This window comes from Candoia aspera, chromosome 1 (assembly GCF_035149785.1).
Source record: "Candoia aspera isolate rCanAsp1 chromosome 1, rCanAsp1.hap2, whole genome shotgun sequence".
Classification (NCBI taxonomy): domain Eukaryota; kingdom Metazoa; phylum Chordata; class Lepidosauria; order Squamata; family Boidae; genus Candoia; species Candoia aspera.
In genome coordinates this window covers 166,070,547-166,087,215 of record NC_086153.1, presented here as the reverse complement: position 1 = coordinate 166,087,215, position 16,669 = coordinate 166,070,547, and the positions used below count along the sequence as shown (strand labels likewise).

The 16,669-nt window shown below is 42.3% G+C and overlaps 2 protein-coding genes across 6 annotated transcripts in view; both read right to left on the bottom strand.

Moving 5' to 3' along the window:
• LOC134507280 (RCC1 and BTB domain-containing protein 2-like) overlaps positions 1–5,953 on the bottom strand; it is a 124,138-nt gene extending 118,185 nt beyond the window's left edge. For 2 of the 5 annotated variants that reach the window (XM_063317802.1, XM_063317800.1), the window contains exons 1-3: positions 5,879–5,936; positions 3,556–3,684; positions 2,958–3,108 (exon numbers count right to left, since the gene is read on the bottom strand). In XM_063317802.1, coding sequence (XP_063173872.1) covers positions 2,958–3,108; positions 3,556–3,681 — 277 coding nt within the window. In that variant the 5' untranslated portion in view covers positions 3,682–3,684; positions 5,879–5,936. Of the gene's footprint in view, positions 1–2,957; positions 3,109–3,555; positions 3,685–5,878 lie in introns of all 5 variants that reach the window. The other 3 variants (XM_063317803.1, XM_063317804.1, XM_063317799.1) reach the window with 3 other exon arrangements.
• Positions 5,954–10,245: 4,292 nt separating this feature from the next.
• Positions 10,246–11,223, bottom strand: LOC134496933 (SLIT and NTRK-like protein 6). Its single transcript, XM_063302684.1, has one exon. It carries the CDS (start codon positions 11,221–11,223, stop codon positions 10,258–10,260), a length of 966 nt encoding a protein of 321 aa, XP_063158754.1. The 3' UTR covers positions 10,246–10,257.
• Positions 11,224–16,669: the final 5,446 nt, after the last annotated feature.

The following is a 16,669-nucleotide window of genomic DNA, read 5'->3' as shown; positions in this document are numbered from 1 at the left end:
CCTGAATGTATTGATCTTGCCTTCTGGACCCTAAGAAAGATACCTAGAGTGAGCAAATGTCTTCCCTTCAGATGCTGAGCTGACAGTAATGTCTTCAGTCAGTGTTGAAGGTTTAGGCACTGTCCATCGTCAAACTTGTCATAGCACAGGAGATGGAAACTAGTAGATGACAAAGCACAGAATGATCTAATATTTCTTTTGAGAGAGGTTCCACGTCTTTTTTTTTACTGTTTTCTTCTGAGGAGAAGGAGCCATTTTTGTTGCCTTTTTGCATCTTTGCCTTTTTCCTCTGGGACTAATAAGGTGGGAAATAATATTGGAGAATGATTTTGATATAAGCGCTTTGTAATTGGTGCCAGGATTGATGGTACCAAAGAATGAACAGAAATAAAATATATTTTTCTAATGATATAATTGACGTCAAAGGTTTACCAATTTTCAATGTCCTCTTCTCCATGGGATCAGATATTCCAGAAACTGCTGTACAGGTAGTCCTCGACTAACAATCACAATTGGGACCGGAACTTCCATTGCTAAGCGAGGCCATTGTTAAGTGAGTTATGCCCGATTTTACAACCTTTTTTGTTGTGCTGGTGAAGAGAATCACCATGGTTGCTAAGTGAATCAGATGGTCATTAAGCAAATCTGGCTTCCCCCATTGACTTTGCTTGTTGGAAGGAGGCTGGGAAGGTTGCAAATGGTAATCATGTGACCCTGGGACACTGCAACTGTCGTAAATACATGCAGGTTGCCAAAAGCCTGAATTTTGATCACATGACCAGAGGGATGCTGTGACAGTCATTTGCAAGGACCGGTCATAAGTTACTCTTTCCAGCGCTGTCAGAACTTCAAATGGTTGCTAAACAAATGGTCATAAGTCAAGGACTACCAGTAGTAACATCCCATAGAGTTTGCTCCCACAGCAGAGCCCTGAGATATAACATGTTACTTTGTGAACCAAAAAAGATGACACGATCCACTAAATGGCCATCACCTAAATAAAAAGCATAAAGAAAATCCATCTGAAGATAGAAGCTTATTATTATATTTGATACACTTCCTAAATGAATCCTTCAAGGCCATCAACAGTAAAGAATGCCTAACAATGTCAGTGACTCAACAGAAGTTCCATTTTAAGAGTTTTAATTTTTTTTTTAGTGTAACACTGTTAAAACTGAACAGCAGCAAGATTATGAAGCACAGCTCAGTAACTACAATTCACACATGCAGAGCCAGAAAGTTCCTTGATAACTGTAGAGGGAAACTTTCAGAGCCCACGAAATGCAGCTCAGTTCTAGAATGTTCTAAGGATGTCTGGATAAAAAACCATTACATATTTTGCCCAGAGACCCCCAGAGGAGAATTTGGTGGGTCAAGTTAAAAGATCCTAACCCAAATACATTTCCCCAGAGAAAACAGAGCACTATCTCAGCAATATGATGACAAATTAGGCAACTATCCTCTTCACAAATGTATTTTTTCTGGGAAACTAAATCCATAAAACATTAGAAAGCCCAGGGATGTGGATAAGCTAGGAAAAGATACTGGAACATGAGGGGAGCTCCGGGTAAGCAAAAGAAAATAACTCACTAGAAAGAAATTGTGTTCATGGAATGCTGCTGCTTTGTCCTTTCACACCCCTAATGTCTTTGTAGTCCTGTCTATTACCTCAGAGTTACATCCTAACTGCCTCACTGATATCACTAGGCACAGGATGTCTTATATCCAGTCAATTACTTGCTGTTGTTTATATGCAGTCAAATAGCTTGCTGCCGTATCACATGTATAATCTAATCTGCATCAATCTAGAAAAAGGGACTGTAACCCCTCTCCTCTTTAGGCCTGTCTTGGCCTGCAGTGCTGTCAATAAACCAGTATGTGTTTCAGTGTAATGCATCCTGGTCTCTAGTTCAAATATACTCCTTGGAAAATTCTCCTACAGTAACGATTGAATGGGAAGGGATACTTTTACCACAACAGAGGGTCCCTAAAAATGACCCATTAGCTGAAGGCAGAGAAAGTGGTCTCATGTATTTTCAGCCTTTCCCATATGCCAAAACTCTATCCAGTACATACAGAAACAATACTTGAAACTCTGTGGAAGCTATCCAGATTGTATGGCCTTGCATGAATTGTTCTCTTGATAAGGTGTTTTGAGGTGGAAACACATCCCATTTCTCAGTGTGCTTTATAACATTTAATGAAGAATAGGGATAGCTATAGAATGAATATATCCTAAAAGTCAGAAAGCTTACCTGTCTACATGCAGCCTTCTGGACAAGATTAAGCAGTTAAGTGCCTCTACATCCAACTTCTGTTTTATTGCAAAACCTGAATATTCCTTAGCCATGTGACATTCAGAAGCAAATTGCTAAATGTTATTACATCACTTCTATGTATTATTCTAACAACTAAGCTCCAAAAGTACAATTATCCAATTGTAAAAAAAACCCAATTCCATCTATTACACCAGTTACAGAAAAGTAATTCAAGCATCTCCCCAGAATTTCTTAGCTTTCCTTTCTTGTAAAGGTAAAGGTTTCCCTTGACATGAAGTCCAGTCGTGTCCGACTCTAGGGGGCGGTGCTCATCTCCGTTTCAAAGCCAAAGAACTGGCGTTTGTCCGTAGACACTTCCGTGGTCATGTGGCCGGCATGACTGAACGGAACACCGTTACTTGCCCGCCGAAGCGGTACCTATTAATCTACTCACATTTGCACTTTTTTGAACTGCTAGGTTGGCAGGAGCTGGGACTAGCAATGGGACCTCACCCTGTCACATGGATTCGAACCGCTGACCTTCCGGTTGGCAAGCTCAGCAGCTCAGCGGTTTAACCCGCACCACCACCGCGTCCCTTTCCTTTCTTGACAATATTCTTATTTTAAAAGAAAGAACAAAATACCTTTACCAAGGAATAGATTAATAAGAATAACCATAGGAAGAACCACATAACATACCAGTAGTAGCCAGAACAACATGAGGCCCGCTTCCATAGCTGAGGCAAGCTAATTTTTTACCACATAAAATGTGTAATCTTCGAGGTTCAATGCTGCTCTGTACATCACCAGTTCCCAAACAGCCGCCGCTGTTAGTGCCTAATGCAAAAACCTATTATATAATGATACTGTCAGTACCAAAATATTTTTATTACATAAGCACATATAATTGAAAATATTAAAAAACATCCAAAATGCATTTATAGTGAATTTTGAGTTCACATGCTTGAGGATACGCAGATATTTTAGTCACATTTTTGTGATCCCTATGTATTCTGCCCTAAAGGAAACAAAAACTGTACATCAAGAAAAGCTAAAACTTACAATGAACATAATACAAATGTAGCATATGTACAATAAAGTATATTTATTCTCTTTTTTGTTAGTCCCAGGGGAAAGCCACACACCATGCAAGGCAGAGAAACTTCATGCCCTCCAAATCTTACAACAAATGTACATGCAAAGATATTCAGCATGTCAAGCTTCACATTTGCATGGAAACATGAAACACCTGCAGTTAAAAATGACACCAAGACAAACAACTATCTTCAAAAGTTACCTCATCATTTTCAGTCGCATAAAGAACCTCATTGCCAGTGCTGCCAAATACACAAACCCGACGAATTAACTTCAGTTCCTCTAGAGAGCGGAGAGCAAATACTGGCCATTTCCCAAAATCCAGCATCTTCTGTTTCAGTAGAAATATATACAGACATTGTATAGGTTGTCTAAGAGACTCAACCCTTTTGCTGAAGCTAGAATGGTTCCAATTAAAACTCATGCCCAAATAGTAGTTACTAGGTCTAATTAATTTTCAACCCAGGTTGTCTGCCTCCTTTGCTCTTCCAAGACAAATTCCAGACTTCTTTGCAAAAATTACTTTGTGCCACCCTAAGCCATTGTGGATTCTCCCTCAATGTATTGATTCCAATGAGATTTGATCAGGCCAAAGCATTTTTAAGCAACGTGCCAGAGATATGGCCGTGCATTAGCCAGGCTCCGCTATAGCCAGGCTCCACCGTTCAGTGAACCCACAAAAAAGTGTTGCTCCCATAACACTATCTCTACAATATCATCCCCAAATCGCCAGAAGAGCATTTCTGCTTGCTGGTGTAATGTCCTCCTCCCCACCCTTTTGGAGGGAAGGTTCTACAACATACCAAGAGAGCTGCGGCTCTGTCCTTGCGGTGAGGGGAAACTGAAACTGTGGGTCATGTCTTGCTGCATTGCCTTTTTTATAGAAATCTGTGTGTGTACTTCCCCATGCATAATACAATTACATAACTGTGTCATGACACCTGAAATGTTACATCATGTGTGGTGACATCATGCGCCATGTATCTTCACTTGCTCCCCTTTTTCCAAAGTTCCCGTCTACTGAAGTCAAGAGCAATCTCATATTGTTTTAATAATAAAGACTGATGATTAACAGGCACAGTCATAATGTTTAAAATGCAATAAGACTTTAATAATTACGTTCTGGTTCAAACAGTGCAGATACAAAAGCTTCAGTCAGGTAGTACTTTAAATACCCCAATGCCTTAGGAGAGAGTTACCTGCAGATTCCGTCATCTCTAACCATTCAGCTCATTGCCCCTTCTGTTTCTGAGGAATAGCATTCACTACAGAGGGGAGGAATATAAGCCTGCCTCTTGAGGAACTGCTGCCTGAAGTTATGCAAGTACGAGACATCTCAGAAGGGTTGGCAAATTTTGGGGTAACTCTGTACTGTAACTTCCTAACTCTGTGATCTAATTAGTGTGATCTAATGGGTCAAATGAAGGTAAGATGTAGAGGAGGGAGAGATTCCTGCCTTTTCTTCCACTTGATCTGAATTGGAAGGCCTTACTTTTATTCCCTGGATTATTTTTATTAATGGGTCTTCTTGCCCTTTTCACTTGTTCCAGACCTATCATCCTCTTCCTTGACTGTATCTGGACCCACCTAAGAATAAACATGTCATCTGCTGAACTTTCCCATCAATGATAGGAAGAGTCCATTCCAACTATCTTTGCTGTACTCTACCTTCTCTGCCCTAACTTTTGAAGCTCACTGGATGGAACAGCGATACCAAACGTTTCTTGTAGAATTCAGGCCAAGAAATGAGAAGATGGCCACATCTCTATCAGCAGACTTTACTCCTTGGGATCTTCTGCTCAGCAGAGTGTAATCCCATGAGTCACTTGGCACAACTACTTTCAAAAACATTCTCTGTGGAGACTAGGATATTGATGGAAACAGAAGTCACACTGTTCACAGCCGCCTCAAATTTTCTCTATTTTTCTTTTTAAAATGGATCTTTCTGCTTTTATTAAATCTTGGAATTTTGAACTTTCAAGAGAGGGAAACTTCAACCTCAAGAGCTGCATTACAAAGATGGAAGCAGGCTAGAGTACACGAAACCAGAGAGGTCTCTAAGAGAGCCAGAACCCTCCTCTTGCATCTCGTATATGCAGGGTTCTCTTCACAGCTATACAGAGGACTGACGTGAGGCCTACCAGAACAAAGCTACCCTAATTAGCTGGAACATGGCCAGTTGGTTGTCAAAATGTAGAGATAATAACTCCACAAGTTTCATAACTAGTTCAATGTGATCTTGCTGCAAGAAACCTGGCTTCCAACAGATCTGGCACTAAACTTTTTATCAAGAGAAGGGTCTCTCTGACACAGTCATGTACACATCTGCATAAGCACCGTATACTAGTGGGTAGGATGTGCAACCATCTAAGGAATAATCTTCCAATATAGTAAAAAATGCATTTTGTCTACAATGATTCTTTTAGAGCCATGCACATCTGTATGCTGCTAGTATTCACGGCTGAAAGCATGCATTTCCTGAGCAATAAAATGTTACAATACCTAAGCCACAGAATCGGTCCTACCTTTTCAGTAACCACTGGTCTCTGTGCAGGCAGTTTAAGATCCAACAAGTCTCATGACATGTCAATAGTCTAAAACAATATTCCACAAGGAAGCGTTAGGAACATCTAAAGACTGCTTCAGAGGTGCAGGTGGTTATTCTAGTTTTCCCTGCTGGCCAGCTGGTTACTTATCAATAAGGCAATGGAGAGCAGATGGCCTCTTTCTAGCTGTTAACAAGAAGCAAGAGAAACAGTTCTGATATGAACCGCTGAGAGGAGAGAAAAGATGCTTTAACTTTTCTCACAGCAGTTCCATTCCAAGGCACAGGTAGTCCTTGCTTAACAACCATTCATTTAATGACAGTTCAGACTTAGGACGGTGCTGGGAAAAACAAATTATGACCAGTCCTCACACTTACGACCATCGCAGCATCCCCAGAGCCATGTGATCGCAATTTGGATGCTTGGCCACCAGTTCACATTTATGACTGTCACCGTTTCCCCTGGTCACATGATCTCCATTTTTGACCTTCCCAGCCAGCTTCTGGCAAGCAAAATCAGTAGGGAACCACATGATTCGCTTATCACCCATGGTGATTCACTTAACGATTGCCACAAAAGGTCATAAAATCAAGTTGGATTTGCTTAATGACCTCTTCGCTTAGCAGCCAAAATTTCAGTCCCAATTGTGGTTGTTAAGCAAGAACTACCTGTATTGCGAATGCTGCTCAGGCCACATGACTAGAAAAAAGCTAAACTATGGTCAGTATAATGTCAACAATCACGTTTGACCTGGTTTGCACCTTCTCAGCCCAGCAGCAAGGACCAGCCTCGAGGTTCAGTGCCGTATGTGGCCATTAGGGGCAGCCACACCGCCAACCCCTGAATTTTGCAACCTCCAAACATCTCAGGGAACGGTTCAAAATTTTGCAGTCTCTGCATATTAAACATTATTATCCATTTGTGTGGCTCACAAAAAGACCTCCACGTGTGAATCAACTGCTGTAGCTGCCAGTGCAGACTTCTAAAGTGTCTCAACCGGGGGGGGGGCACCAACAAGGATACACTGAGGGAGTCGAGGCCAACCCAACTCCCCTCGCCAAATGAGCTAGGTCGCAAAGAACTTGCTTCGGTTCCCGGGGGGCTCAAATTGGGGAGAGGACGGGCCGTCCTCCAGCCTGCCTGCGGTCTCCTACAGGGTCAGCGCCTCGTCCAAACTTACCTCCAGCATCCTGGCGGCTCCGGCTGCAGCAGCAGCAGCAGCAACCCAGCAGGCAGGAGAAGCGGGGCGGCGCTTTTGCCCGAGTCGCCCGTAAGACGCGGCGTCCCCGCGGCTCCTGATTTGCAAGGCCCGGAGTCGCGGGTGGGTCTTGGGAGTGGCCGCCAAGCGGGCTTTCGCGTTTTGCTTTGATGAAAGGAGGAGGTGCGTTGCTATCCCAGAGCAAGGAGATTTGGTTTCGCTTCGGTCCCTTTGCTCCGGGGGTTAAATTTTCTTGCTTTGGAGTAAAAAATGGGTTTCTGCTTCGGGAGAGCAATGAAGGTACTGTAGGAATACTATATCCTGGACTGCAAAAATCCTGACGATCACTAAATGGCAGTACTGTAAAGAGAGTTTCCTTCTCGCTGCCATCTAGCGATGGTCTTGATGAGTTGGGCTCGCATAAAACATCATTTTGGCATTGGGCCAAAATACAGGCAAAAATCTTTCTCTTCTTACGGAACGAGTGGGGTAATAATGAAGTGATTGGTCAGAGATAAAGAAGGAAGTACATAACCTCTTCACTCAGCCGAAGCCTACCTATTCTCAAACCCAAAGTCTCGTGCGCAGATCCGGGTTCCTGCTTTGCTTCGTGCCCTGACCGTCGGGGGCTATGGGTATTTCGCCGTGACTCCCGCAGGAAGCACCGCCATGGTTCCTCCCGCCTGTCGAGACGCTTCTCCTGCGGAAAGCCGGGGCTGCTCCAGGTGCTGTTGGGGAAGCCTCTGCCCGCCCAGGCGGCCACTGCGCGGAGGCGGGGATGGAACGGACCCCCCCACCCCCGCCCGCCAGGGTCCCGGGGAACGCCCCGGAGCGGCCCGCGCTTCTCCCGGGTCAGCTTTCCTTTCGGAACAGGGCCGAGCCAATCGGGCGAAGGAAGTCCCGTCCTGCCCAGGCTCCTTCAGTTACTCTCGGTTGAGAAACGCCGGCTTAGCATTTCGGTTCCTGCTCTGGTCTATGAACGAAGGAGGTGGAATTACATGCATATTCACAAAGTTCTGGCTTCTGCTGGTTCTTCAGGCTGAGCCGAATTCTTTCCTTCCCCTTTGCTAGTGATGGCACGTGCTTTCCTCTGTAGCAAAGTAACGTGTGTCTGCAGTACCAAGCAAAGAGGGTCGGGCATTCTCTGGGGTGGATCATGAATGGAATAGTCGCCAGTATTCAGCGCTTCTCCCATAGGGGTGCCCTGGAGGAATTTTTTTAGCAAGACCAGTCTCTCTTATTCGGACAGATCCTTTGCACCATTTCTTTCCAACATTCCGGATAACTTCCCTGTAGTGGGAAGTGGCTTGCTCTTGTCCCCTTTGTTTTGATGTCCCAGTCCAGCACAACTGTTTAGGGAAGGGCTTCTCAAATTTAGAATAAACTACTGCAACCCCCTAAAATGGTAGATGAATTTGTGCAATCACCTACATGAATAAAACTGTTTTGTTGATGATAGAATTCTGCAAGAAATAAATACACCATTTCCTAAAAGAGATTTAACTGTCATCATGGTGTACAGACTTAAGCTGTTTTAACAATTAACTTTAGTTTTTCTCTTACCACCCAACATTTTTCCATTTTGAAAGACTAGAAGTGTAAAGTAATGGACAAAAATACTGAACTTCACTTCTACATTCACTGTACATACACACTACCTTGCTGATCATTTACTGCAATTAAATTTTTGAAAAAATGATACATAGATACAAGCTACAATCAGAACTTACCAGTTGGCTTTGACCGATGGCCATTTGGCACTTCTGAGAACGCCTGAACTTCACTCACTGTTGTTTGTGCAAGGCTGCTGCAGCCTAAATAAAGCAGGAGCAAGTTTTGATAGTGCTATCCCTTTGAGCAAACATGATGAGCAAGCAGTTTTAAAAAATATATCCCACCCCATGGAATCATGACCCACAGTTTGAGAACCTCTGGCTTAGGGCTAACACATGTGGACTTCAAATATCAGGATGACCCCTAGAGCACAGGGGTTTTTTGTACTGTCATTTCCTTTTTCTGATTTTTACAAACCAGATCTGGTAGCCATGCAATTTCCTGTCCAAATATTAATCAGGTTAATAAAGCCTCCCAAATTTCCTCTTGGCAGCTCGTCTTTTTCTGCATTTTGCCATTTGTTGTGATCTTTCTAATAATGAATATACACAATATGCTGAAGGAACAAAACCCAGTTTCAGTAGTAAATCTGTCCTGCCCCTGCCAACCACCATCCCCCTCCATCAGCCAGCACCACCCAAAGGGCTTGGAAATGGGCAGTCTACGAAATACTAGTTCCTTGACCTACAACCGTATTTTCTCAATGCTGTATTCTGAAATAGTAGATAAATGACATATATACCAAATGATTTATCACCTGAGAGTATTGAATGGCTCACGCATATGGATATAAATCTGAAAGGTTCTTAAAGTAAAAGATTGAAAAGTTCTTTGAATGTTACTAGTTAAATTGGCAGCCTCTTTGGATGCCTCAGAGATTGTTCCCGAGATTACTGTGGAGAATAAAGAGGCAAACATTTATTTTTTTTTGCATCTGGAACAGACAAAAGGTGGCTTAATCCTGCTGCAATGGTTCCATTTCTGTCTCTTACATAATTATAAACATGGGTTCTGTGGTTTAATGTTCAGTTTGACCACATAATGGATGTAGGTTCCTAAAGAAATGTGCTTGTCTAGTTCTGTCTTCTTTGGAGCTCTGTATTAATCACAGCATTAGCAGCAGTAGTCATTCCTGTGGCTGCCACTGTAGGCTGGCTTAAGTCTGAAGAGGTGAGCTTCACGGCATGATTTCCATGTGGATGAGAATGCTATTAGTCAGGACCCCTAAGTCCATATTGAAAGTCCAAAATAGCTGAAAACATTTTTTCAGCCTCAGCAGATGGTGGTTTGGCTCAGTGCATCCCTGATGAACAGGATGTATTAGGGAGCCAGCCACATGTATCTTCTTCACACATTCAGAATTGCTTATCTGAAAATGGTTTATATGTATGCATGTATGTAGGTCACGAAGAGTTGGAAGCGACTGAATGAATAAACAACATATATATATATATATATATATATATAGAGAGAGAGAGAGAGAGAGAGAGTTAAATAAATAAAGTAGCATTTTCAAGCACACAGCTTCCCAGTACTAACAGTTTAATCAGTTATGAGCATTGTAAGAGACCTCACTGTCCTCACTCCAGTGTTTCCCTGTCCTTTTCTTTCTGTTCTTTTCAGCCATTACAATGGCAGCTACCACAGTTACAAAGACAGTGAAAGTTATGACAAGAACGGTCACTGTCTCAGCAATACAAAGCTCCGTATCCACAGATGACAGAGGAAGGTTTCTCAAGAGATGGGGCTCCACACACGTCATGTTATAGTAGTCATCCAAGATCAGCCTCCTGACATTGTGCAGTTTTGCAAAAACTCTCTGAAGATCACAGTCACAGAACCAGGGGTTGTCTGAGAGTAAGATGTGAGTTCCAGGGGTTTGCAAAGATAATAATGTTTTGAATTTAATATGCTCAATTTTATTGTGGATCAAGTTAAGTATTGTAAGGCGGCTTAATGGAGTAAAGGCTGCAGGAGCAATAGTTTTTATCATATTACCTTCCAAGTTCAGGATCTCTAAGTGTTGCAGCATAGAAAAGAATCTATTATGTAGGGCATGAAGGCAATTGTTCTGAAGGTAAAGTTGCCTCAAGCGAGTGAGACTGCGGAAAGTCCCCATTTCTATGGAGGAGATGTTGTTATTTTGCAAATTCAGCTTCTGAAGGTTTTCAAAGTGCTGAAAATTTTTGTACTGTAGTTCCTGCAGCTTATTGTAGGCCAAAACGAGTTCATGGAGAGAAGTAAGTCCCACTGAAAAACTGTTGCCAAGGAATGAGATCTCATTTCTACCAATATCGAGCTTATGGAGTCTGACCAATGAGGTGAATGTTCTTTCTTCAACTTTGTTGATGGAGTTGCTTCTCAGAAGGAGAACCTGTAACTTCCACAGGGAACTTAGACCTTTCCAAGGAATAGAATACAAGTTGTTGTCTGACAGGTCCAAGTGTTCTGTTTCAGGGGGGAACATTAGATTGGACACCTGAACATGGACTGCCGAACAGTTCACAAACATTGTCCCCTCTTTGCAAAAACAGATTTGCTTGCAGGCATGGTAAATTTTAGAATCACTATGTGAAAGAGGAATCCAAAGCCAGATTAAGTAATAGAAATACATTTTCTGCCTTATTCTGTGCTTTTGTTGACTCCTGTTGGGTAATACAAATGAAAATATATTTTAAAAAAGTTATACATAATTACGTTTTAACTCATCACGAGACAAAGCTGTTTTTTCATTGACATGTGTACATGTATACTTAATGAACTGCAAGGCTATCAAGTCCTCAGCAGAATTTCCCAGTCTTGACTTCCAGTTTAACTAGGCTGTCACCTCATATGCATGTTAAGGCTCTTCAACATGACATGGCAGGTCGAGGTAAGAATCTTTATTGCATACCAGGAAGAAACCACTAAAATGGTTGATTGTCCAAGAGAGCAGTGGTTGTTTTGAGTTCCCATTGCTCCCAATGGCACTAACATTCATAATTATCTGATGGAACATTCCAAATAGGTCTGTTTTGTTCTGCACTTAGAATAAAGCATCTTTTGTTTTACCTGGATCCCTACATTTTAGTGCAAGGTAAGAAAAATATTGGCAACTTGGTAGATTTTGGATACATCTTTAAAGAGGCACAATGGATTATCAGTGAATCTACTTCTCTTTTTCTGGCTTTCTGATAGTAACAAGGGAATGGAAATACAAGTCAAGGAAGAGAGGTTTCACCTTATATTTCCTTTAATGAAAAACTATTTAAGAGACAGTTAAATATTAAAACTTCAGTTAATGTTTAGTTGATATTCACTTTGAATCCATCATCATAGGCACTATGACAAGTCAAACGAAGATTTTTATTTCAGAACTTTTATTTGCTAGAACATTTCTTATTTTAAAACATTTCTATACTCCCTTTCAGTCAATAGACTCCCAAGATGGTACAAAAGTTTAAATCACTTATTAAACTAGAAAAATGTGTATCAGGACAAAGCACATATATTAGGAACCATAATCAGTTCATTTTAATAATTACAGAAAAAGTAAACCAAATAAAAATACTCTGTCAGCAGACCAGTGTGGCAAACATTTGATGCAAAACAGGTTTAATGGCTCAAAAGCTACAGGAAGTTCTTAAAGCAGCAGCTTCTCATACAAAAGATGAGAACATGTTTCCTGCAGAACAGAAGCCATATATATAGGAAACCCACCTTTCTCCCTGAACATCTCCTGGTAATAAGGCAGAAAACCCTTTTATCAACAGGGTCTATAATCTCCTGCTGTTAATACTTAGACATACAATGTTTACCAACCGGCAAACCATGAGAAAGCTTATTTAATCCCTTAGAGAAGACAGCTCGTAAATCGGATGCCACTACTGAGTGATCGAGGGCTAGAGTACAGTCTTCAATGATGAAGTAAGGAACAGCTTCATCCTTAACAAGGCAACCCTTGAGATAATTTGACCTGATAAAGAGCATGGAAGCTTTCTTTTCCTAAGCCATCGAAAGATTTCAGTGCATATCAGAATGTCTGCTTTTGCGATGAACGAGAATGAGTTAGATGTTTCTGCGTGAAAGGGCACTGCCCCAAACCTAAGGTATTTGTATTCTTTACCCTCAGGGTGAAGATACCTTACGTGGTAAAATAGATGTGGCAACTCACAGCCTCTAAATGTTTGTTTTTGTTAAACATGCACACAGAACACTCTGATAATTATTGTAAACATGGTTTCTCATCATTTTGAGATGGAAAACATGAAAACTAATATTGAGCTACAAAAGAGATCTAACAAAATTAAAAACAAACCCATACCAAATATGAAACAGTGAGAAATACTAGTCATCATATAGTATCCAATAAACAGTTAAGACAGTTGAAAGCCAATCATTCAGGGTACAGTAGACTCTCAGTTAACCGGCACCTGTGGGGATTGGTAGATGCCAGATAAATGTAGTTTCTGGTTGCTTGAGAGTGCCAGTTCTTTCCAGTTCAATTTTTTGTGCCAGTTGCTTGAGTTCTGGTTAACTGAGAGTATACTGTATTATGCGTCTCCCTGAAGACCATATTCTCATAATTTTATGTAGTTAAATATAGCTATTTTGAAATAGCCATAAAGCTGTTTCAAACTGAGAAAAGAAATACTGCAATTAATTAATTAATTAATTAATTAATTAAACAAACAAACAAACAAACTTTATCACCGCCCATTTCCCTCCCAAGGAGGGACTCTGGGCAGTTTACAATAAAAGCTATGATGAAGATCCTCAATATACAATAAGTGTATACATATACACAGAGTGAGCAATGTACTAAATTATTTGAGGCAGTATTTCTAATACATGAAACATGCGAGTACGCTGTCATAGCACTTGTGTATGAATGGTGAAGCCAAAATATTCCCAATATACTTTTTTCAAACTAAAATTACCCATGTAAAACTGAAAATATTAATAGTTTTCAATCACCATAGGCGACACAAAGGTTGTACTGAAAAAAAAAAGTTTAAGCAATTCCTCACCTGTAGCAGCACAAAGGAAAAGATGTGTTTCCTAGGGAAATAACAAGGTGCCTTTCTATTATTTTGCACTGGCCTGCCTTTTCAACAACTTTCACTATTTCTAGCACATCCAACAGTATACCAAAAGCATTCTTACCTTTGTTGCAGCCTGAGGCACCCCCAGAGTGCTTGTTTCAAATGCCTTTCAAACAAGGATAGTGGCTGATGGAAAAAGTACAGAGGTAAAAGGACTGGCTGTCATTGTGCTAAGACAGACCAGTTGAAGTGTGCATGTCTGCAAAAGCATCAGGTTAAAAAGAGAAGTGTTAATAATTTAAGCAGCTGCAAATGAACACAAATATGTCCACCACCTGCTACTCCTGGTAAATACTGTAGTTCAAATCATCTTGTAAGAATGTGGAAATATAAAGAGACATTTTAGTCGTAACATATTGTGCCTTCTCTTAGTAAATTATAATACATTGAAGGTTTATGTAGTTGCATGGGTACTTATACGTGCATTGGCAAGATATCTCAACAGATATATATCTGGACTTCAGGTGGGAGAAAGTGTCATGTTTAATGCACCCCGACGTGGTGGCTGCTTTGGACTTACCCAGCTTCCCATTGCAGCGGCCCATGATTTTCACCCAGCTGGATGGTTCAACGGCGGGAGGGAAACCGGTGACTCATTTCATGAGAACGGTGGCATTGCAATTGGGTAGTTACCGTGCGGGGTTACAATTTGTGGTAGCACCTGTGGGTCATCCCGTCATCTTGGGGATTCCCTGGCTGGTCCAGTAAAACCCCTACATAAATTGGGAACACAGGACTTTGACTTTTTCCGATGGCTTTTACCAAGCTCCTGCAGCGGAACAAGTTCCGTCTGTTGCGGTGGGGAGGGCTGCGGCAGCAACCCCGCATTTCGATGTGACACCACTGGAGGGCTTGCCAGAGAAATACCAGGACTTTGCAGATGTGTTTGGTGAGATGGAAGCGGACCAACTCCCACCCCATTGAAAAACTGACTGTGCGATAGAGTTGGTCCCCGACGCTCAACTGCCCAAGCCGAAGATTTACGCCATGACTCAGAAGGAGCTTGCGGCATTGAGGGAGTTTGTGGATAAAAACTTGGCCAGGGGATTTATTGAACCAGAAAATTCGCCAGTTGGCACCTGCGTGCTGTTCCAGGGTAAGAAGGATGGGACACTGAGACTGTGTACTGATTACCGCAGATTAAATGTGGTCTCAATATCAAACAAGTATCCTCTGCCATTAATAAAAGACATGTTGGCACATCTGGCAAAGGGGAAGATTTTCTCTAAGCTAGATTTGCGGGAAGCCTATTTCCGCATCCGCATACGGGAGGGGGATGAATGGAAAACTGCTTTCAATTGTCCACTGGGTTCTTTCCAATATAAAGTCTTACGTTTTGGATTGGCGGGGGCACCAGGGGTGTTTATGCAATTAATCAATGAAGTGTGACATGAACATTTGTTTAAAGGTGTACTGGTGTATTTGGATGATGTGTTGATTTGTACTGAGACTGAAGAGGAGAACGAACGCCTGGTGAGACAGGTGCTTAGCAAGCTGAGAAATGCTGAACTGTTTGCCAAACTTTCCAAGTGTGAGTTCCATAAGACTCAACTTGACTACCTGGGTTATAGGATCTCTGACAGGGGCATTGAGATGGACCCTGGGAAAATTCAGGCTATTTTGGGGTGGGAGCGCCCATGCACCCGGAGACAACTCCAAAGTTTCCTTGGATTTAGCAATTATTATCGCCAGTTCATCCAGGGGTTCGCTGAAATTGCATTGCCCTTAACTGACTTGTTATGTACCAAGGGGTTGGGGGACACGCACAAAGTAAAGAACCCGGGGGCACTGCTGAATTGGACAACTGACTGCCAGGTGGCTTTTGACAAACTCAAAAGCCTGTTCACTGCTGAACCGATTTTGCAGCACCCTGATCCCACTAGACTGTTTGTAGTTCAGGTAGACGCTTCTGATTTTTCAATTGGAGTGCTTTTATTGCAAGCAGGTGCTGACAGTCACTTGAAGCCTTGTGCTTATTTGTCTCGGAAGTTTTCCGAAACTGAACGGAGGTGGCATGTCTGGGAAAAAGAGGCTTTTGCAGTCAAGGCTGCTTTGGAAGCATGGCGGCACCTCCTAGAAGGGGCTAAATGCCCTTTTGAAGTTTGGACTGACCATAAGAATTTAGATGCGCTCCGAACACCCCGCAAACTCAGTCCTAAGCAGATTCGCTGGGCTCAGTTCTTTAGTTGCTTTGATTTTCAATTGAAGTTTGTCCCGGGAAAGAAGAACTTCCTAGCTGATGCGCTTTCCCGCCTGCCCCAAGATTCGGTCCAAGCCCCTGAAATCATGGGCACAGTGTGGACGGAGCCCCAGCTGGGGTTGCAGGCTGTCACATGCAGCCAAACCCGTGCGCAAGTACCTCCAGCTTCGGTTTCACCGGCTGGGAGGAGGACGCCAGTTCCCTCTCAATTGCAACAACAGTTTCTCCAGGAACTGAAATCCGATACTTGGTTGCAGGAAAATAAAGACAATGTTACTTTTGACAATGGGTTAGCTTGGAAGCAAAACCGCCTCTATGTGCCTGACAACTTGCGAAGGGAAATTTTAACCAGGTCTCACGATGATAAAGTAGCTGGTCATTTTGGGTTTGTAAAAACATTGCACCTGGTATGGTGCCAGTTTTGGTGGCCTACCCTGAGACGTGATGTAAAAAACTATGTTGCTTCTTGCCCTGTCTGTGCCATGTCAAAACGGAAGGGGGGTAAGCCGCAGGGGCTTTTGCAGCCCGTTGCAAGCCCATCCCGTCCATGGGAGGAGGTTTCTATGGATTTTATTGTGGACCTACCTCATAGTCAGAAAAAGACTGTGATTTGGGTTGTCAAGGATTGTTTTTCCAAACAAGCCCATTTCATTCCATGTGCTTCTATTCCTTCC